Source organism: Rhizophagus irregularis, chromosome 20 (genome assembly GCF_026210795.1).
Source record: "Rhizophagus irregularis chromosome 20, complete sequence".
Lineage (NCBI taxonomy): Eukaryota > Fungi > Glomeromycota > Glomeromycetes > Glomerales > Glomeraceae > Rhizophagus > Rhizophagus irregularis.
Window position 1 is genome coordinate 2,559,598 of NC_089448.1, and position 24,067 is coordinate 2,583,664.

General features: G+C 28.4%; 5 protein-coding genes across 5 annotated transcripts; 3 read left to right on the forward strand and 2 right to left on the reverse strand.

The window, feature by feature from the left end:
- Positions 1-6,943: 6,943 nt before the first annotated feature.
- Positions 6,944-8,465, reverse strand: OCT59_013144 (uncharacterized protein; the record flags this gene model as incomplete). Its single annotated transcript, XM_025315995.2, has 6 exons — positions 6,944-7,034; positions 7,158-7,342; positions 7,427-7,800; positions 7,890-7,952; positions 8,032-8,094; positions 8,165-8,465. The coding sequence occupies 6 exons, from the start codon at positions 8,463-8,465 to the stop codon at positions 6,944-6,946; spliced, it is 1,077 nt and encodes a 358-aa protein (XP_025181641.2).
- Positions 8,466-10,109: 1,644 nt separating this feature from the next.
- On the forward strand, positions 10,110-11,603 carry OCT59_013145 (uncharacterized protein; the record flags this gene model as incomplete). Its single annotated transcript, XM_066140627.1, has 7 exons — positions 10,110-10,133; positions 10,212-10,307; positions 10,431-10,500; positions 10,583-11,142; positions 11,221-11,291; positions 11,362-11,503; positions 11,577-11,603. The coding sequence occupies 7 exons, from the start codon at positions 10,110-10,112 to the stop codon at positions 11,601-11,603; spliced, it is 990 nt and encodes a 329-aa protein (XP_066001496.1).
- A 158-nt stretch (positions 11,604-11,761) lies between these two features.
- On the reverse strand, positions 11,762-13,666 carry OCT59_013146 (uncharacterized protein; the record flags this gene model as incomplete). The annotated part of the gene is made up of 7 exons (XM_025309184.2): positions 11,762-12,211; positions 12,278-12,421; positions 12,496-12,641; positions 12,737-12,904; positions 12,990-13,178; positions 13,346-13,359; positions 13,599-13,666. 7 exons carry the CDS (start codon positions 13,664-13,666, stop codon positions 11,762-11,764), a joined length of 1,179 nt encoding a protein of 392 aa, XP_025181643.2.
- A 1,603-nt stretch (positions 13,667-15,269) lies between these two features.
- Positions 15,270-17,555, forward strand: OCT59_013147 (uncharacterized protein). Its single transcript, XM_025315996.2, has one exon. The coding sequence runs from the start codon at positions 15,446-15,448 to the stop codon at positions 17,345-17,347; it is 1,902 nt and encodes a 633-aa protein (XP_025181644.2). The 5' UTR covers positions 15,270-15,445; the 3' UTR covers positions 17,348-17,555.
- Positions 17,556-19,425: 1,870 nt separating this feature from the next.
- On the forward strand, positions 19,426-23,560 carry OCT59_013148 (uncharacterized protein; the record flags this gene model as incomplete). Its single annotated transcript, XM_025309185.2, has 5 exons — positions 19,426-19,589; positions 19,663-20,934; positions 21,009-21,202; positions 21,285-21,475; positions 21,545-23,560. 5 exons carry the CDS (start codon positions 19,426-19,428, stop codon positions 23,354-23,356), a joined length of 3,633 nt encoding a protein of 1,210 aa, XP_025181645.2. The 3' UTR covers positions 23,357-23,560.
- Between the last annotated feature and the right edge of the window lie 507 nt (positions 23,561-24,067).

The following is a 24,067-nucleotide window of genomic DNA, read 5'->3' on the forward strand; positions in this document are numbered from 1 at the left end:
TTTGTCAAATAAACCGGATTATTAAATCCGCTTATTTTATCATAATGTAAGGAGATGTTTGTAACACTTTATATTTCAATTTTTATTCAACTTTTCCAAATTAGTAGATTAGTAATAAAGAATAACAAAAGTACAATAGTAATAATAGTAAAAAATAAAACTTCTACCAATTCTTGAACGAATGGATCGTTCCGGACATGGAATTTAGAATTTTTCTCAGCCCTATCATTATATTATTAATTCATGATTTTCTTTTCCGTTAAGAAAGAAGTTAACGGATCATGCATATCTTTGATTGTTTAAATTTTGAAGCAGTAGAAATCTTTTTGATTTTTTTTTTAAAATGAAAATTTTAATATGAAATAACAATAAATAATTATAAATATATATATATATACTTTTTTTTTTATTAGTGTTTATCATTGTATGAGAAAATTGCGATGATTATAATAAGACTAACCTAATTTGGATTATATATGCTTTATATGTAAGAAAAATGACTTGAAGGTAAGAAAGAAATTTTGTCTCATCTGTATTTATTGAATTTTTACATGTACGGTTAATCAACACAAGTTATCAGATTGTTTTGTAAATTTACGTCATAATCAGTATATGTTTAAAGCATAAGCACTAGATATCTTTATTATATTGACATTTACAGATGCACATTTGAATTTAAGGTTACACACGAGGATAACATTGCGCAATGTGCATATAATAATCATTTTGAAGATTAAAGAGATAAGATTAAAAACAATTAAGTTTTAGAATGACACATTGAAGACATAAACATAATAAGAAATCATAATAACATGTGTGTTTGTTGGAAGAATCATTGTTTGAATTACTATCGTGCATATAAGGCGTATTCTAAGTCCTCCATCTAGCCATTTTATTAACCGTTATTGAAGTGTTAAAATCTATAAATAAGGGTATAAAATGAACGGTAACAATGCTATTGTAGATAAATTAAGCAACTACTCTTTATATGATCACTTGATCATATGATCAACATAGGGCTGTGTGGACTTTCAATATACAAATAAGCTATGCAAAAAAAAAGCATGATACGAATGTATTCCAAATTCTATTTCTCATTTTTTACTGATAATGTAAACATTATCGCATTCTATCCCTAAAATAAATGCAATAAGATATCATTATCAACTCGAATTTATCATAAATTAACGCATTTACGTTCTAGTCAATAAGTTACAGTAATTGAAGTTGCTAGAAATCCCAATTTCAAAATAATAGATTTGTTAAACATTTTCAACAATAAGATTTTTTTGATGTACTCGCTTTCAAGAGGTACACTAGTTATAGTACCTCTCTGGTTATAATTCGTGATGGTTGTATTTCTGTTTAATGAATCTTTGATAACATTCATCCTCTTGGACATTCTAAATACAAATTCGATTTTTTACTTTTATCTGTCAATCAAATTTTATAATTATGAACTTACTTTTACTTAAATGCCGAGACAGAAATGCAATACTATGTTTGGTTGTGTTTGTAAGTTTTGCAGGTTATTTCATGCTCCCTTATCTCATATGTAATATCAAACCTTCCAGGTTTTTTTTGGCAATTTACCTCTTTCTGCGAGATATTTTCATTTCAATTTCAGTTAGTACACTATATAGGCGATAATAATAATAATAGTAACTAACTTATATACTACTTTAATATTTCCTTCTTCTAGTATCGATTAACTCCGTACATTTACTTGGAATATCTTTATAAAGAATATTATTGTAAAATATTGAAAATATATCGTGAAATTTTTTTTATATCAATATTATACAAGTAAATAAATGTTTCTTTGAGAGAGAGGTCGGAAAGAAATACTAGTCATGCGCCGTCGATATTTTATTCAAATAATTGTTGCACTTAATTTAACTTATTTAACTCAATTATTTCGGATTTAATCTCAGATGAATAACCGCATTTGGCATCAAAGTACGAATTTACGGTCACATGTATAATTTATGAATCGGGTTCTGTCTAGGATTTCATGCCTAAAAAGTAGTGTGATTTAGACAAAAGTGCGGTTTTTAATTCTGACCGGATTTAGTGCAATTTCGGTTGGAATTAAATCATAAATTTACTTAATTTGGGCCGAGATTTGTTAAAATGAATCATATGATCAGAATGTGCGTGAAAATTTTCCAAAAAAAATACGAAAAGTGTGAAAAAATAGCAAAAGTGCGAAAAAATGTGGTCGTTCCATCCTGGACACTCTAGTTCATGAGAAGAGCTTCGTAGATTTCGTTTGAAAGGTGGGCCTGCAAATAAAGTTTCTGAATTTACTAGTATGATAGTTAAAGACCGAGCTAATAAGTAATTAAGGCTCGTATAATGAATGTTCTTTATAGCATATAACTAATGATTTTCCGATTCACAAATAGAAAAATTAATTGGATTATGGAAACAGCATTAAAAATTTTTGGTGTATGTATTTACAGTACAGACCCCGGCAAAAGTAATGGCGGTCAGTTTTTTTAATATAGACAACATAACGCCGAAGCCATTTCGCCGAAAATGATAGAAATAATATTAATCGCGCAATGAAAATAAATTATTTATTAAAAAACATCAGGAACCTTAATAGATATTCTGATTTACATTCGAGTATGATACAAATGATAAATGCATAAAATAAAACTTAGATGTTGTCGATTCTTGATTTTCATTTTTTAGTTTCTATTTTACATTTTTCTGCCACGTCACCTATTTTTGCAATAAAAATAAAAAAAAATTCTTTTTATTTTTAAGTGTCTTTTCTTCTATGATATTATCACTTTAACATTCAAGTAACTGATATTAATTGTTAATCAATAAATAAATAACTTTATTTTCCTGAAAACATTTATTCAGTAAAAAATGATTATTATATTATAAACAACAGGACAAATTTAATAAAAATTAGCCGATTCAAAAAATTTTCTAGGAAAGATTCTTCATGTATTTAGTATAAATAATAAAATAAACAAATGTAATAAATAATATTTCGGCAAACGTCCATTCGGCGAAATGGCTTCGGCGAAATGTCCATTCGGCGAAATAACCATTCGGCGAAATTGATTCGGCGAAATAACCATTCGGCAAAATTGCTTCGGCGAAATGGGAATTCGGTGAAATGGGTTTCGGCGAAACGTCCCTTCAGCGAAACATCCCTTCAGCAAAATGGCTTCGGCGAAATGTCCTGATACCTTAGTATTGACATTTAAAATAAAAATATTTAGAATTTTGGCATTTTTTATAAGAGAGGTATATATTGCTTAAATGAGCATTCCACTGTTTAATTTGGTATAAAAGTAATGCTCTAATTGGGATAGTAATGAGTTATGATCAAATTAAGAAACGATATTCTCACCGCCATTATTTTCGCCGGGGACTGTATATACAATATTTTTGGGAGAATGATGAAAGAAGTACGTAGTAATATTTGAAGATCTTTTTACTGTGGAACTTGCACTATGATAAAGACGGGCAAGATTTATAGTTTCTGTTTTGAAATATTTGTAATTATAAATCAATTTTAATTTTTCTTGGATTTCTCAAAATATCGACAAATTCGAATTTCGAGATTCTAATTTTGCTCGAACGAATACTAGTTATACTAGTTGCAAATGGAAACTCTGGCTAGATTAATCATTAGAGCTAGTAGCGCATAATGTCTTGAAAAATCTCGATTATTTTGAAATTCATTCATTGCTATTTTTCGTTAAAAAGCATTTAAGATTTGATATAAATACATTATCAGTGAAAGCTTGCTTCGAGAATTTCGGAGATGTACTTCAAAGTGGAATTGTGCCATGTCATATAACACAAAATTATATAGCATCAATGACATATAAACATAATTGCAGATACTGTATAACGTGTTATTATGTTTATAACATGCGTTATTTATGTTATATAACACGTTACATAACGGTTATATATGTGATATAAGTGTTATCTGTTATATGCCCCATGCAGAATATTAATTTTTTAGATGAGGAGTCACTTTTTGTTTTGAACGTAAGATCTGCATTTTTACTTTCTCTAATTAATATTTGCCGTAAAGCTAAATAGAATATTATTTTTAAAAAAACAATAAAAAAAAAAGAAATTTTATTATTATTTATGCTTAATTATCTCAAAGTGTTAAAAAGTTATAAATTTAATAAAAATGGCGCTTAATTATAATGTAATAAAAATTTATTAAAATGTACAAAATCCTACAAAAAAATTTTGAGCAAAATATTTGTTTAATTTTGACTATTTAACTACTATGGTAGAATTTTTTTATATCATATTAATTTATCGCTGAACACCGATTTTTAAATTCTCCTGCATATAATTGACTTTAACCTTCATTTTCTTGCCATCTATAGGTCAGATTGAAATAAAATTACCATTACTAGATTCCCTGTGAAAGCACAATTTAACTGATAATATTTTGGACTCAAACATACCGTCTTTGAAAGTAGTTAGCTTTGTTATGTACAAGAATTTGATTTTTATCGTCCGGGGCGAAGCTTCGTCTGTTGGTATAAATGCAGTGGACTTTGCCATCGGAAAGGTGGGCATATTATTTACAAGAGGCGAATCTAACGTTATATTCATGCGAATTTAGTGACATATTATCACGTGGAGATATCGCACACTGAAATTTTGTGCAGGTTTTAAAGTCCACCATTTAAGCAGCATGTCAGATGGATTCCAATGATGGTAATTTTGTGGAAATCTGACTACTGGATAGCGAGAAAATAGAGAAATAATTAAAAAATTAGATTATAAAAATGAAAGTTAACAGGATTATTAAATAAATACATTTATTAGTTACTCATGGAATAACAGGCTTATCTCATTGTGTATGACGTATACACCGATGGATTTTATACTTTCACTTTTTTTTATACCGGTGGAATAATTTACAAAAATATCCATCAGTGTATACGTCATACACAATGAGATAAGCCTGTTATTCCATGGGTATCTAATAAATACTCATATGGCCCCTCCCCGAAGGGAGGGGAGCATCAATGAATATTTCAGTTATTCATTGATACTCATGGAATGTATTTTCATCCTTTTTTCAGAATATAAAAAATTTCATATTTAATTTAATTTTTTTCATAATGTTAATTAAAACTGACCGCCATTATTTTCGCCAGGGTTTGTAATCATTCTTAGCCTTTAGCAAATGATTCATTAGTCTGCTTTTTTTGCCTAATCTCTTTGTAATCCTCTCGCATTATCCACTTTTTCATAGAAATTCACCATCCTGAAAAGAAATATAATTAAGTAAAGCTAACGATGATTATATTTTTAATATAGGAGGATCATCCTTAATAACTGGGACCTTAACTTTTCTTATTGAAGTTATTGAAGATTTTCATCATTAGATGATAAAATTGAATTAGCTTTCGATTGAATTCAATTTGTCATTCAATACAATTTTATTTTTGATCTAAGAGTAATAATGATCATCTCTTCGCTCAATAGTTGATGTCATTTCTTCATAAATATCTATATATGATATCAAGATCATTTTCAGTGGCCGTTGTATTTTCTAGAATATAGAAATATTATTTATTCTCTTCATACTTATTTTATATTAGTATTAAAGTAAAAGCAAAAACATCCAAAATCACTTAGATTATGGAATTTAAAGGTTACAAAGATTACGTATCAGTGTAGTCGTGCCATATTAGCACAAATATAATCCATTTTTTGAAGATGAAGAAATTAAAATTAGTCAACTTCATAAATGCACACTCTATGAATGCACCCACTATATGCTTTATAATTATTTTACTCTATAAATGCATGCCCTCTTTAAATATGCTCCCGTAAAAAATTTTATCCGTAATTTTGTATGAATATGAGACATTTAACATGGATTAAAAAATGCGGAATAATTTTTTTTATAGGGGTTATTTTAAAAAATATACAAAGTCCCAAGTTTGTAGAAAGTTGACTAACATAAAAATTGATGTTCGATATCCGGATATTCGGATCAAGTACAGGGCCGTGGCACAATATAAGTGTACCCTTAAGCGTGTAACCTGAGATTTCCAGTTAACCCTTACGAAATGTGATTTATTAAAACTTTGTCAATCATCAGCTTAACAAATCTGATGCATCCAAATTATCGGACTTTTTAGTTTAAAGGAAAGGTTCCTCTCTTACCAATTTTTTGAAACGTTGTTGTCTTTCCACTTTATTTTTAATAAAATATGCAGAAAATATACAGATGATTTTTAGCATCTAGTAGGCGAAATACTGTGAACACGTGTAAATATTATACTCAATCTGTCTAGACATCCTTGTGTATCCCCCGCTTCGGGCAAATAATCTAAAAAAAGTGATGATCTTTGAAAAGTAATTAAACCAGTAAAATTAAAAGATGTTCTTTATGTGAAATTGTAGATTTATATTCCGAGAAAATATTTTATACACAGTACATTACATAATCCTTAAATCCCACCCCTTATATTAAATTTCGACTAAATATATTATTTAATTAAAGTTCTTAAATGTAACGTACATATATATATGTATAATATATAGAAAGATGATAACTTCATCATCCTTCGGATGATAACCCATTTATATACTACTAGAAACACAATCGTTGATGTTCCCACAAATCATTTACTTTTTCGTCTGATTGTAAGATGGACCCGAGATTGCTTTTTTTATCATTTCCGAAATACATTATTTTTTTACAATAACATTAGATCGTGTTAAAACTCGATCGAAATCTTATTTTTTTTTATTATTTTTTTTTTTTGCCACGCCCAATAATAAGCCGGATGTTTTTTGTTCCATCAAAAAAAAAAAATTTTTAAATTACAATAAAAAAAAAAATTTTTAAAATTACAATAAACAATTAAAAAAATAATATGATTGCAGTAACCAGTACTGCTTGTTTTTTCTGTCATTCAGACTATTCAGCCTTTGAATTATTGTTATTTGAATTATTGTTATTTGAATTATTTGCAGAGGAAGTCAGTGAATCTTTGTAATTTACCACTGTACTATTAATCAAAAGTTTTTTTAAGAAAAAGAATACTGTCAACCAATTTGTCACAATTAATAAATGAAAAAATAATAATTCCCATAATCTTTAAATCTTAATGAAATACTTAATGAATACTTACTAATAAATCAAAAAACTTTCAACAGTCAATGCGAGTAACGGGAAGAAAACATATTGAATCCAATAATAAAACATATTCCACATAAAAACATAAATTGTATTGGTTCTATGCGAAATACTCATAATGACAAATATAATTGCTTGAGAAAGTAATCCACCAAAGATCGCCATTACAGGTGTAGTTATCTACGTAGATAAAATATTAATACGATATAAGAAATAAATAAACATATTAAATGGTATATAATATACATAAAGAACAATAATTACATTTCTGGCACTCTTTTTGATACTTTGTACTTGACCGCTACTAGTAACCCCCGATGAAATGTTACGATCTTCTATTACTTTAATATAACTCTTTATTACAGACATTAACTTGTACCAAAAGTATATTAACACCAAACTGTATATTACTTCCCAGATTACAATAGCAATATATTTTGCTGCAAAATAGTAATTTGCTGCTTCGATATCATTCCTATCAGCATATTCTCCTGTTAATGAAGATAGTGGAAACCACGCGAATATTGGTAACAAAAATAATAATATTCCAATAATGTCAACAAGAAGTATATTTGGTCCATATTTTTTACATAAGAGCTCATAATTCTCATTAAACTGTACGTTTGGTGTTGCATAAACTAACGACGAATTAGAAAGTTATTATTATAAAGAATCAAAGAAAGAAATCATTTGTTTTTTTAATTAATATGAATTATTTATAATTTACCTATACTAATGGTATAAAGTATAGCGGCTGATGCAGAAAAGACCACTGCCGATACATTACCAACTGTTAATATTTTAAAAAAGTTCAATAAAGTTTCTTTTACACATAAAACATTTAAACTTTGTCAAAAAAAAAATCTTACGTTCTGCCGCTTTGACACTAGGATACAATTCAACTTCCAAAGCAATCAGATGAAATGCTTCAACTAAAAAAAAAAGGGAATTTAACCTCTAATAATTTCGCTGTGACAAAATATCAAAAATATCCAAACTTACGAGCCATATATGCAATCACTAACAAGTGATATGAATGCATAGGTTTGGGTCTTATCCATCCTCTCTCATTGGAAGCAGGCAAGAAGAATGGTTGCTTCCTAACTTTAATAAGATATATCAAAAGTCCACTGGCCATAATTGTTGCCAATATAGACATTATTGCCAATATCCATCCAGAAGTAACATAAAGTTCACTATGTTCACATCCATATATATTTACGCGGAAATCACAAGAGCAAATTTCTTCTCCATTTTCTGTTTTTTTACACAAAAGAGTGAAATTATTTATAAGACGAACCATATTTGAAGTTGGGATTTACTTTGAGTGAAGATAGAAAAAGTTAACTTATATATATAGGATTTTTTATTATATATGTATATGTAATCTGCGTACTTAAATTAAAATTAAATCTTAAATTACAAAGCCAATCGAAGTATTTTGTTAAGTTTCTGTGTTTAAATTTACCAATAGGGTTTGCATTTAATTGCATTTAATTGTTGGTAAATCATTATGAAAGCATTATTTGATTATTTCATAAAAAAAAAATGAGTAAACATAAATAAAAATAATTATTGAGTTTCCGATTGATTCGGATAAACTTTCTTGTAACTCCAAATAAAAAAATATATTTTAAAATTATCTTTGCTCATTCCATTTTTTTTTCCCCAATTAATTTATAGTTAAAACAAAATATTCTTTTCTATAAGCTCATAACTTTAATTTTCTAGCATAAAATGTATTAATCTTAGATAGATTAATAATTAATTAAAATGCTTTTACTAGTAATTACCTAAATTTTAAATATTCTAATTACTAATTATTTGTTCAACGTAACTGGATAAAGTATAAAAGGACGTTTATCATTGCTACTTACAACAAATTATCATTCGTTCCCAATGATCTTATTTACGGGCAACTTATGATGGTTCTTTTTCTAGAATTTGAGCGAATATACTGTGCATATATATAAAAATGAATGATTCAATCATTTATTTACATATTATATTATATTAATTCGAATTAAGTATTCTTCCTGATTTACCTTTCGAAAATCCTTCTATTTCTGATAGAATTAAACAATTATTATACTATTAATGTTAGTAATATTAAATTAAAGCACCAATAATTTCAATAATTTCCTATTGGGAAATCATTGATGAAAGTTATAATTTTAAGAGCGCATTGGTATTTTTAGTATAATTAATTTAGAAAATTATTACGTATAATTTGTAATCTTGCTTATAAACCGAATTTCTCCCGGAATAGAAATAAAGTATTACAGCATTACGAGTACATTTGTACAAAAGTAGTTATGCTGGGAATATTAGAAAGTAAACAATTAATTATTACTTCCCCACGGAAATATTCGGCCTGTCGATCCAGACTCCAAGTTGTTATCTGCATATCTGATATTGCGCCATTTTTTTTATAGAATTATACATTTGGTAGTTTTTGAGAGGAAACCGCGCAGGGTTTACAAGATCATCAAGATACTGTAATAGGGTACTAATGAAGCACAGACCGGAACAACCTGCTCCCGGATGCATATTCTACTCTTGCATAATTGCATTGTTTCCATAGATTACTATTTTATATCAAGAGTTCAAAAGGCATCTACGATAAATATCAAAACTTTTTTTATATATCAATATCGATACCGATTTGGTAATTTTTAATATATACAAAGACACTACTTATTTTGAGTCGTAAATTCTACTTAGTATATTTGTTAAATCACGGAGATTTGAATTACCGTTCTGTTTGTTTAATAATAAATCAGCAGTCGTCATTTGTTTTGTTTAGGTCTGCGGGTGATCATTAACAATAAATCATAATAATCATAAAATCATAAATCTATAATGCCGGCTGAGAAATCAATTTATATCCATAAATATTCAGTTGATTTATAAAAACACGTTCCAGTTCTTTTATACCCCAAGAAATATGTCTTCTGCATTTTTAACAACGGTAAATAAAAAAAATTATCATGTTGAAAGATAATTCTCGTGATTTCATTATTTTAACAAATATCTTAATAATTCTAAGGATTCGTCGGAGCAAATAACGCCTTTATTTAAGGCTAACACAACGAATCCAAAACGACTTTTTGAAATTCTCAAAGGTGTTAGCTTGAAAAAAAAAGTGAATAATAATAATGAACAACAATAATAATAAATTAATAATAGATTAATTGTCTTTTTTTTAAAAGATGTGATTAATTTTCCTTAAGAATTACTTATCTGTTCCTTCTTTTTCTCGTTTTAGGACTTGGGTCATATGTCTATAACACGTAATGGTATATCCGTGAAAACCGGTTCAACTGGTCAATTTCAAGGTAAAGAAGTTCCTTTTTTTTAAAAAAAATAATAAATAAATATTTTATTTAACTATATTATTTATTTACCTTGTTTTTTTAGCTGTAACGTTCATTCCGCGCGAATTCTTCTATTCATATACTTTTAATGGAACGGAAACACTTGAAATTGTTATTATATTATCAGATCTGTATGGAATTTTAGGGATTGTCCAAGATGATTATGATTCTTTTGATCAACCTTTGGATGAGGAATATCACTCTTTACAAGGATATTCTTCTGAACTAGGAGATCAAGAAGGTCAACAACAGTTATTCACAGATGACGGTGGTGATGAATCAATTACGAGTAATGAATTCGGATTCAACTATCAAGAACTTGAAGCATCATTTGAATATGAGAGAGAGGATGCAACATTTAATGTAAACTTATTTGATAATACGACTTCAAGTATGATTGAAATAATTCCTGTATTACAAGAACCATTACATGATATTCCTGAACCACCAAATAAGGTTATCTTTTTCAAAATTTTATTTTACGAATTGAAAAAGATTCTAAGAGACTGCATCAAAACTGGATCAAAATTTCGATTGAATGGATACAAACATGAAATAACCGTATTGAGATTTAGTAGTCGTAATGAACATCAATTTGTTGAAGTAATAATGTTTATAGTGTTATTGAAATTTATCGTATTATTTGAATTTATATTTATTTTCTTTTGTTAATATTAATAGCATTCTATTAGACCCGATGCATTTTTTCAATACAGGATTAATGATGATTTTCAATTCACGTACGTAAAAAGGTATTAAACTCAAATATTTTTATACAATGGATTTTGTTCATGTTCTATAAAATTTTTTTTATTAAAATAGATACCCAAAGCAACACATTCAACCTTTGTTATCCTTACTTATCAATAAAAAGGAAAATATAGAAGTGGCAATTTATACAAATGGACTAATGAAGATGAAGTTTTGCCCTGGTGATGTACATAATTCATACGTAAATTATATGGTAAGTATATGTGTAATTGTGAACATGAAGTATTTTATTATAATAAGTTGACCTTTTTTTTTAAAAAAAAAAGATGACGACAATGGTTGAAGGCGAGTGATCTATTATACGAACTTAGTATTTGCGGTTATATATTATATTTGTATATATATTCCATTTGTAAATATTTTAATAATTCTTATGTACAAAATAAACACTCTTTGCAGTTAAATATCTTACTGGAATATGTCATATCATAATAAATACTACTACTACACTTTACTTAAATTTAGCTAAAAATTCTTCTTTAAACTTGCTTTTTTCTAATAAAATAATAAAATTTGGAATTCCATCTTTAATAACATATTTAGGATGAGATAAAACTTCTTTTAAAGTACAATTTTTTCCAACTTTAACTAATTTAGTTGTCGGTACAGCATCACTACCACCTACTACAGGTGTGGGTAAATTATATTCAAAATAAATCAATAATTGAGAAGGGATATATTTCTTTTCATTATCCCATGGAGCATGTTGTTCAAACATTACTTCTAAATGATCTAAAAATGTTGATTCCTCATTAAATGATTCAATAAAGTCCGATTCTTTATACTCTGGGTATAAAAAAAATACTGGCCAAATTAAATTATTTGTTTGTTTATCTAATCGAACTGATCTTAGTGATGTTTGTGCTTTTGATGATGAATATTCCATTCTTATATTTCTTTCCTATAAAGAATTTTTTGATCAATAAAGGCTTGACTTGCGAAGAACAAAAAAAAAAATTTTAAATACCTTTATCGCTCTCTTTAATTCTTCTTCTGATTCACGTTCTTTATGCTCTCTTTCTTCTTTCTCTTTACGTTTCTTATCCAGAACTTCTTTTTTCTTTAAACATTTTTCTTTTTCATTCTGTAATGCTAAATTATTAGGTTGTATCTATATAGTAAAAATTTGAATTAGAATTACTTAATCTCCAAACAAAAAATTAGATTTAAAATGAGGCATTTTACCGCAAGTCCATGTTCGCAACAATCTATAGCTTCTTCAATTCTATCAAGAGCATATAATGCTTTTACAGAACGATAATATGCTTTAATGTTTTTTGGATTTAATTTTAATGCTTTTGAACAATCTATTAAGACTTTTCTATAATTTTCTATTTTAACATCAAAAAGAAGTTAATTAATTAGTAATTTTTAAAAAATATATATCACTTTTCATTTTTTTTTGAGTATATACACATATACATACCTAATTCGAGATTAACAGCGGCTCTATTAGTTAAACAAGCCTCAATAATTTTATCATCTTTACAATCTGTTTCTAATGCTTTTGTGTAATAATTTATTGCATCTTTATATTGTGATTTACCAACTTTAAAACATTCATTTCCTTGATTCTTAAAATTTTCTGCTACCTCTATTATTTTAAAAATATATTTAAAAGAATTTTACTAAACTTATATAGAAAAATAAAAAGATAACTATGATATTACAAAGAATACCTTCAGGAGGACCGTCATAGATCAGAGACTGTAAAGCGGCTAAAGTATCATTCTCTTCTTCAGGTAATTCGGTCATGAATAAAGGTATTTTATTCATTTCTTTAAGTAAATCAGTACCTTCCCCAAATCCTCCATCTACTTTTGCTTTTTGTGGTCCTAACATATTTGTCATTATTTGAAATACTCGAACTTTTTTTTTTCGAAAAAAAAAACTTTTTAATCATGATAATCTACAATTATTTTCACGTGATGTAAACTCTTCACAGGCCACATATACAATTCACAACATAATTGCTTTATACTTAAAAGTTTACTCCGGTGGAAAAATGAAAGAAAGTTACGAAACATCAATGTACCTTTGCTACTTTTACTTGGATTATCGCAAAGATTTCCATATTAATTAAGATGCACCATATCTTTGCCGAAGAGGAAGACGCTATTCAACTATGCGCGTGATTTATATGACGAAAAGAACGATCCAGGAGTTCAGTATGAAATCACGAAGGGAAATGGTATGATTCTCTGGCAGCTGATGGTGTTGGTGAGTTGGTCGTATCGCAGTGGATAATATCATCACCTATCTACATCACGATATTGAAGAATATGAACCTGGGACTGTTATGTATATCGTTTACGCTTATTGGGATTATCGCAAAGAAAATAGTGTCATCTTCCATGCCGCATTCGACAATGAAGTTGAAGCACTCGAATTTGCGGAAGAGTTAGGAGATGGAAAGGAAAGTGAAGGTGAATATGCATGTCAAAGTGGAATGCTATTCGATCAACATGAGAAGGATCAAGAGAGTCTATGGAGGATCGCCGTGGACTATGTAATCAATGCATATAATGCATATGTATGTAAAATGTTTCAAAAAATGTTTCAATAATATAATTCTTGAATCTCGACAATTCCGGATTACTCACCGTAAAAGGTCAATTCATATGACCTTTTGTTTATTGAACTTCCAAATGTGAGTTAAATTAATTCGTGATCCTACGATGATCGATAGAAAATCTTGACTGGGGAAAAACAGGACCTTTTTATTAGTAAATGTTGCACAGGTAATGAAATCCTGTTTAAATATTTGTGCAACATGTGTTTTAATTAAGAGACAATAATATTAATTATTTAAATTTTGTTAATTATTATTACAATAACATTTTTAAATCATCCATTTGCAGATTCCTTTCGATCGGATGAATGTCCAAAAATTTTTATTTGTTAACATAATAATACTGCATAAATGTTCCTTTTGTAGGTTTATAATTAATCTATTGGCTTTGTGAATAAATGCACTGCATATTTGCATGTACCTGAATGATATATTAATTAGAAATAAAATGGAGTATTATTAGTTTTTTGAACAAAAATAAAGATTTCAGATGATAGATATTACGATATTACGAGCGTTTCACACCCTTAATTTTGTAATATTACAATTATCGATTCCCAGGTTATCAATCAATAGTCTTACAAGAATATTTTTTATTCACAGTTTTGGTCAAATCGTTCAACTATAGGTGCATTTTTTGAAGATCCACTATCTACAAAAAAAAAACCAATTAAAAATTAGATATCAACCACTCTGAACAAATTTGGTTAAATTTCAATAAATATAAATATACCGTTATTGTACGAATAAAAAATATTTCGAAACTTTGTCTACATGATTATAACTGACTCTATAACTAATTTATATTTATTAATATATAATTGCTTTTTTTAACCAAACAACCTTTAAATCGTTTCATGATAAAAAGAAATATAAAAAGAAAATCTAGGAAGAGATCTTTTTTAATCTATCTAATTTATAGATCTAATAAAAAAATAGAAAAATATGAAAAAAAAAAATTATTAACGTAACTGAAAAAGTGACTGAAAAGCATTTGAATTTCTTGCATAAAAAGGTTAGTTATTTTTAATCTCAACGTGGAAACAATTATTAATGGTTTACTAATTGCTTGTTTTGAATTATATATACTCTTAACTTTTTACACTCATGGCAATATGCTAAACACTAATAGGCTAAAACTTTCCCCTTATGTTATATATTTAAATTGTATAATTATAAATAACAGATAGGTTTACTTTATAAGCAAATGATTTACTTTATAAGGTAGTGAATTTAAAACAAATTGATTATAATAAATAAGGTATGATCATCAATTTCATTATTACTTACCAAAAAAAAAAATTATTTATAACAATTCCAACGCATATAGCCGATGGCTTTGTGGAAAAAAAGGGATATAATAATCTGAAAAGAAGTTTCTTATTTTAACTTTCTAAAAAAAAAAATTTACTATATATATAAAATTATAAAAAAAAAAGTTGCTTCGTCTCTTTTAATAATAATTGAGTTATGGTTATTTGAGAGCTCAACTTTATTTTATATATATATATATGTATATTTTTTTTATATTATTTAAAAAGATTTTTTTTTTACTAGTAAAATATGCCATTTACGTTAGCAGCACCACACTCAGAGGTTGAACCTTCTAGACAAGAAACTCAAAGAGCTTCGCTTTTCAATACTAACGCCGTTTCCGATACCGCCACTACCACAAATCATCACCCACAAAGACAAAGAAGTGCATGTAGTTTATTAATTCAAACCCTAAAAACGAATTCAATGGTTCGTTATGGTGTATTAATATTTATAATAGCATTAATTAGCATATTATATTTTGCTACAACACATCAAGTATTAAAACCGACAGGAGCGGGACCAACAATAACAAGTGAATTATTAACCTTTAACCCAAAGAAAGTTCCAGATACTATTCAAAAGCCACCCGATGATGGATTTCTTTCATCAATAGGTGGTACTCAACTATATGATACTTATGATGCCAATGGTAAAGGAAATGTACAGCAGAAAGTTGAAGGTACTTTAACAAATAATACAAGTCAAAATTTAAGGGGAATATTATATGATCGTGGAGATGGTTGCCAAAGTATTAAGTTCGGTTCAGCTGAACCATCACCACCGGGAACTATTCCTTCAATTCCAGTACCTAATGCACTTTCACCTTATAAAATTGGTTTAATAACATCTGATGCTAGTCCAGCGAATCCAAATTGTAATTTAGCAACGAAAATTAATAATTCGATAGCTGATAATGATACAGCATTAATTTTAACTTATCAAAGTAATATGGATGAAGTTTTAAAATTGAAACAAAATGATTATGAAATAACAATATTTACTATTAATAAATCAGCGGGTAAGAGTTTATCAGATGAATTAGATCTTATACATAGCAAGTATTTGTCGAATAAAGATGAAACTACTAGAACTGTCTTAACTGTTACTTTGAGCCCTTACCGTCAATTGGTCGTTAGTTCTTGGTTATTCGCTATGTTTGCAGTTGGTGGTATTTTAGTTGCTTCATTTTTTGTGTCCATTTTAATTCATATGAGACTTTATCGTTTAAGGAGGAATCAACAAGATGAAGTAAGAAGACAGAGAGCTGTTGATGAAGAATTAGGAATGAAAAAATGGACTCTAGATAAAGAAGATATTGACACTTTCCCTATCGTTGTTTATGTTAAAAAAACTGTGACAACTTCGAGTAATGTAGTAGAATCAACTAATGATGCTGCAAAATCATCAACGAGCGATTCGGATGAACAAAATGAAAATGATGATCCAAGAACACAAAATAAAAACAATGAATCCACTTCAAGGGATCAACAACTTCATCGTTCAGGATCAACACGTTCAACACGTTCAACAAAATCAACAAGATCAGTTAATGCGATTAATAACGCAACAAATTTATATAATTCAACAACCACTCCAACCACTCCAACCACTCCAGTCACTCCGATCGCTCCAATCACCTCTCCAACCTCTCCAACCGTTTCAACCACTCCAACCACTCCAATCACTTCAACTACTCCAACAGCATCAGCAGCAACTGTAACAGATGACAGTGATGTAGATACGTGTGCAATATGTATAGAAGATTTTGAGGACGGTGAAAAATTAAGATTATTACCCTGTAAACACTGGTATCACGTAGAATGTATTGATCCTTGGTTAACAACAAAAAGTAGCAGTTGTCCTTTATGTAAAACAGATTGTAGGCCAAATCAAATTGAAGAAATAGTTACTGATAGTAGACCTGATCAAGATAATAATGTTGAAAGCGAAGAAAGTGACAGAAATGTTAATAATGTTGTCGGTAGAATGAGTAAAGCCGTTGGTAAATTATTTGGTAGTATAGGAAGAAGAAGTACAAGCGTAAGACCGGTAAATACACAACAACCACAACAACCACAACAATCACGAAATAATAATGATAGTACCGTAGTTGAATTAGAAATGGAAAACATTAATTCTTCGAGATAAGAAGAAATATTATATTTATTGTTATTAATTTTTATATATATATATATATTTAACGACATTCTTTTATATATTAGGAATGGGTGAGGCGTGTATAAGTGTATTATAATTTTTTCCCCTGTATTTTAGTTAAAATAAAAAAAAAAAATATTCATGTTGAATAAGTCTTCAAATAAAAAAATTTTTTAATTATGAGATAAAGGCTCTATTATACCTTGAATCGTACAAGTCTTTCAGATAGTGAAACGTGATACAGGTGATAAATAAACACCGTAGAGGTATATAAAATCTCGTAACGGGCTAACGGCTCTTCGTATTTAAATTAAAGTTTAGATCTTTAAGTTTATGTATCACGTTGCACCGTCAAATTCTATAAATACATGCCAATTATAGGTTATAATAGTAATTAGAAATTGAAATTTTGCGAATATTTCATAATCTAGCATGCTTGGTTTAGTGGTATAATTCGCGCCTGCCACGCGCGAGACCCGAGTTCGATTCTCGGAGCATGCAAAAAGTTGAAATTTTTTTTTTTTTTGAGTTTTAAAAGTTCTCCGTCTGAGTTAGTTCAGCTTACCTTTTCTAAAACTAACTGAGTTGTTTGATTAACAAAAGATTACCATGGCAATTTATTTCAACCATCCTCACCAGCGGAATATCTTTAAAATGTATAATTATTAATAATTTGAGCTCTATTAGCAATTGAGCATGCTTGGTTTAGTGGTATAATTCGCGCCTGCCACGCGCGAGACCCGAGTTCGATTCTCGGAGCATGCAATTAAATTCTCTTTTTTTTTTTTATCCCATTTCCCCGAGAAATTTCTATGGAAATTTCCCACCTTTTATATATAAATTATATGTAACTTATGATTTCTTTTTTGTAAGGTCAAACAAATATATTTCTTTTTAAAGAATGATGGCACGATAGAAGTTTTTTATGTAACATTTTTGAAACTTTATTTTTTTTTTCATAAATAATGTAAAAATTGTGACATTGACATGCGGTGACTTTATTACTGTAAAAAGTATGTACTATTACTTTTAGACTTTGACCCCCAAAAAATTTTTTTTTTGTTCTAAAAAAAATTTCAAACAATTCAAACAATTGCGAAATAACGAACTTTTTATAAAATCAAAATAAGGGTTTGTTTCATTGTTTAAACAAGGAAGGTTAAATAATAGATCCGCATAGAGAAAAAAAATGGAATTTACTAATTTTACTGAATAAATATAGCGGGTAATACGGAAAGAAATTTCGCAGTATTACAATATTTTATACCATTATTTAAATGGTTTGTAATTTTATCGATTTTATCATTACACGAGATCTATTTAAATAGAATGACACAAAAAATTCTTTATCGAACTGATCTTATTTTAGTTTAGAAGATTTGATAGAAAGTCAGAATCGCATCATTACGTTAAAAGGAAATATGGATATTTTGTATAATAATCGTTAAAAAGAAAATGTCTTTAATTTAAGAAATTATATTCAAGTATTTAAAACTTTAAAATCATAGAAAAAGAAGACCAAAACGTCAAAATTCGTACGTTTTTCATAGAATTAGAAAAGGAAATTATTTGTCGTACGTAGAAGGGAATTACCTCAGTATGACAAAATTGGGAACAACTGAAAAAAAACAAGGAGTTTTACTTCGAGAATAAAAAAAATTCATATTATTTCATAAATGTGATTTTCACACACTATACATTTGTGGTTTAGTTTGTTGATGAAATATTTTCCTAATAAATATAATTTCTTAACTTTGTATTGGGAAACTTATAACCTTTTTGACTTTTTTGGGATTTGTAGTCTACTTGGAGTGATATATTGTGATAATGTCGCCATGATGATCGGTCAACCCCTAAAACGTTTTTCAACCTCGAAATTTTTTTTAAACGAAAATCTAAACCTGAATCGCTTCTTAAAATTTCCTTAATTTCTTTTTATTCGATATCCCTAATTCTTTAAATGTTTATTTGTTTGTATAAAATCAAGGAATAAAAGTGTTGTGACGCGTTCATTTTACTTTTAAGCTTTGATCGATCTATAAACTTTACAGTCAAGAAGCCATTTAAATATGGCTACGATTGAGACTGCATACTATAATTCTACTTATTTGGGTTTGGGAACTCAATTAGGAATATCAGTCTCCATTTCTATATATTGTTTATTACAATTTGAATGGAATAGAAGGAAAAAATCTATGCAGTATCTATATACTCCTAGGACAAGATTAGCAAAGTGAGTTTATTTCTTTTCTTTCTTTATAGGGTCTCTTAACCAGAACCTGACTTTCAATGATTTTTTATTACAGAAATGCTTCACCACCAATACCACCAGGTTTATTTTCGTGGATAAGGGCAACTATATTTTTAAAGGATGATTTTTATTTAAAAAATGTTGGACTTGATGCGTTAATGCATATTAGATTTCTTAAGATGGCATTTCAATTTGTATTGTTTAATGCTATTATTGTTGGTTCGATTCTAATACCAATAAATTATACCGCGTCTCCTAAAGAGAAGGAAGTACCAAGAATCTCTCTTAGTAATGTTGATCCTTCAAATATTACTATTTTATGGGCTCATGTTGCATGTACATATATAGTGAGCCTTAGTTGGATGTATCTCTTATACACAAATTATTGTGATTATATGAAATTATATCAAAAACATCTTTTAGATAAGATTTTAAATGGTTCAATAACCGAACGAACCGTTATGATATCTAGAATTCCTAAAGATTTAAGATTTGAAGAAGAACTTCAAAAGTTTATTAGTAATCTTGGATTAGGTGAAGTAGAGTCTGTTAGAATGGTAAGACTTACTGGAAAATTAGATCGAAGAATTTCAAGGAGAGAAAGTGCTCTTATGTCATTAGAAAAGGCACATATTCAACTTGCAAAGAATGTTTGTTATGCTATAAAAAGGAGGAGATTACTTGGAACTGGATTTTGGGCAAGATTATTTGGTTATAATAATAATGATATAAACAGTTTTAATCTTGAAACAGGTGAAGGAAGAGATAATCAAAGAATTCACAGTCTTGTTGACCGTTTAGATCCTCGTAAGAGACGACGTACAAATACGAATGAATCCATATCAGAGAATAATAATGAGAGTACAATTAGACATTCTAAATTTCCCACATCTGAAACTTTTTCAAGTAATGATTTAATGGATCGTGAAGATGGTTACGGACGTCAATTCTTAATATGGAATGCTCTTCGTCATCTATCAAGGAATGTGATAGATATATATCAACCAACTCATAGGAAAGGTTTTTTTGGAGATAAAGAAATTTCTATTGATACTTTTTTAAAGAAATTTAATTATCTTGATCGCCGTATTGCCGAATTACGTTCAAAATCAATTCAAGGACCTCCTTATAAAGCTACAAGTACAGGATTTGTCACATTTAAAGATCATATTAGCGCGCAGTTATGTGCTCAAAGCATAATGAGCTCAGAACCCCATACCTGTACTACACAAATGGCTCCTGAACCAAGAGACATTCTTTGGGATAACTTAACAAAGGATTTTAGAGAAAAGTTAGTTCGTTATCTAGTCGTAAATGCTTGTGTCTGGTGAGTTAATTTATTTGTACCTAATAATTAATTCATTATTTAAGTATATTTAACCTAGTCTTTCTTTTTCTTAGGGCGTTGATAATATTTTGGCTTTTCCCAATTGTTGCCTTTCTTACTCTTACGACCATTGATTCACTTTCTAGTAAAATAAAATTTTTAGGTCCGTTCTTAGATACAACACCCATTATAAGAACTATGCTTCAAAATGTGTTACCAACAGTATTAGTTACATTCTTTATGTCATTTTTGCCTTGGATTTTGATGGGTTTGTCATAAAATTTAAAATTTTCTTTTTCATTCCTTTTCTAACGATGTGTAAATAAACTTATTATTGATTTAATTTATAGAATTATCAAAACAAGAAGCTTTTCCTTCATACTCAGAACTTGAAAAAGCTGTTTTAACACGATATTATTATTTTAGTATTTTCAATGTGTTCATTGTATTCTTATTGGGTACCACATTTTTATCATCTATTTTTGATGTACTTCAACAACCAACATCTATACTTGAAGTTTTAGCAAATGCATTGCCTAAGGTAAGAATCCATAATTTAAATATATTTAATGACAGATCATTTTTTTTATGTAAATTTTTTTTTTATTAGGGTGCCACGTTTTTCATAAGTTATATCATATTTAATACTTGTACTCATGGGCTTGAACTTGTTCAAGTTGGATCACAATTATTTCTTCACATCATTCTTACTTCCCGATTTATAGCAACAACTCCCCGCATGCTTCAACGTGTGACACATCCTTGGTCTTTTCCATATTATTATTATTACCCGAATCATATTTTAGTTTTTGTTATTACGGTCACTTACTCCGTGATTAATCCTTTAATTTTAGTGTTTTCTGTTTTATATTATGGCTTTGCACTAGTTGTGTTCAAACATCAATTTGCATATTGCTATGTACGTCGATATGAGGCAGGTGGAAATTTTTATCGACGTGTTTTTCGTTACACCACAGATGGTTTGATCATATTTCAACTCACTATAATTGGTGTGATTTGGTTGCGTAAAGCAATTGTGTCAGGTGCCATATTAGTACCTCTCTTGATTGGTACGGGGTATTTCAAATATTATTGTTATAAAACATTTTATTCTAGAACGCATTATTTAGCTTTGGATTCTCGCTTGTCAGTACAAAATAGTCAGCAGAATGAACAAAGCGGTCAAAGTGATCAAGGAGATATTAATATAAATGAAAATGAGCGTATTGTGCCTTCTAATTTACCTGAATCATCTCATACTGAAAAAGAATCGGATTTGTTAATTAAAGGAGAGGCTAACACGATTGGTGCTGCAAATAACAATAATAAAAATGATGATATAATATTTAAGAAACTTAACACAAATAATGGATTTAGCGAATTAGCAGAAAAGAATAGTATAGAAAGTGATACTAGTACGAAAATAGCTTCCACAAAAACCAATGGAATTATTATAAAAGATAACGTTGAAAATAATAGTCAAAATGGAGATGATGATAAAAAATCACACAATTCTATTGAGATAGTTAGAATATCTACAGAAAAATCACGTAATAGTTCAGAGAAATATCACCACGGACAAGAATCAGTTTCAATATCACTGAGTGAACAAAATGAAGGGAGCGTGAGTGTTAAAGATAATCATGTTTCTTCTGCAACTAGTGATACTTTAATAAATTCAGCTTATAATTCAAGTAATAATAATATGTTAATTAAACCACAAAGAGTATCATCAATTCAAGGAACTGAGGATAATAATAATGATTATGATAATAATTTAAGTTCAAGTAAAAAACCACATATAAAATTTAAAAAAGGAAATAATAAATTGACAATAATTCCTCCAGAAAATAGAAATAATCTCCTTGACAAACCAATGACAGCTTCACCTATTGAAAATTTACGAAGCGGACATGCTCAACGTTTACCTTCAGCAGGAAATTTAAGATCTTATCATCCAGCACATTTTACACATGACCCAAATTTTAAAGTAATTCAAGACGAAACATCAACATATCAAACTTATACACATCCAAATCTCATTAAAGCATTAAATCGTAAACTTTGGTTACCGCGTAATCCTCTAAAGAAAATTTGCGTAGAAGATAATGTCGAATTAAGTAAAGCATTGACATCTAGTGAGGGAGGAAATGGATATGTTGGATATTGGGGCGGTAATTCGCAATATTTGGGTGAAGCAAAAGTTAGCGCTTATGGAAATCATGAATTTCCTTCAAAATTATTTATACACGTACGAGAGCCAACGAATGAAGGAAGAGGAGTTGGAGAGGAAGGAGAAGGAGAAAACAAACCCTCGCAACATGAGGAATCAGAAATTTCATTTAATCCACTTTCACCTGAAGATGATCGTTTAAATGAATTTACGGCACCTGATGAATTATCAAGTGGAGAAGAATATTAATTATCTTTATTTATAGAATTATTTATATATAGTATTATTATTTATTATTATTCAGATGACAAAAGACAATGGAAAATAAGAAAAAATTAATATTTAATTTATTTAATTTTTTACTACTACTATTATTATTATTTATTGAAAAAAAAAACTTTGATTTTTTTGATTGTAATATAGTAAATTTTTTATTTATAATTAGATATTGGACTTTACTAATTTTTTTTTTCGTTCTTTGTAGTATAATAAAAAAATTTCGATTTTAAACCGAAAATTCGATTTTTTTTTGTTTATTGATGGTAAGCGCAATAGCAGTAACACATGAAAAATTTAAGCTATCCAAATTAATCTATCCAAAAATATTATGTGGCTACGCTATATATTTAAATTAAGAAATAATGATTTCCAAACGTGAGTGCATGAAAGGCTATTCCATTCCTGACAAAATTAAGGTCTTGGCATCCCATGTATTTCAATATTTTTGAATTATTGTGTAATTAATATTATTAAAATAATTGAAATAATATACTCAAAATGTCGCGTAACATTAGTGAAGTGAACATAAAAATGTCTCATTAAATTATTTAATAAAGCTGTACATTTTGTTATATTGATCAAATTTCTGCGGGTAAAATCAATCACATATCCCTATTTCCCTAGAATATACTATTTATAATTCGAATAATAAAAAATGCAACAATGTATGTGCGTATGATG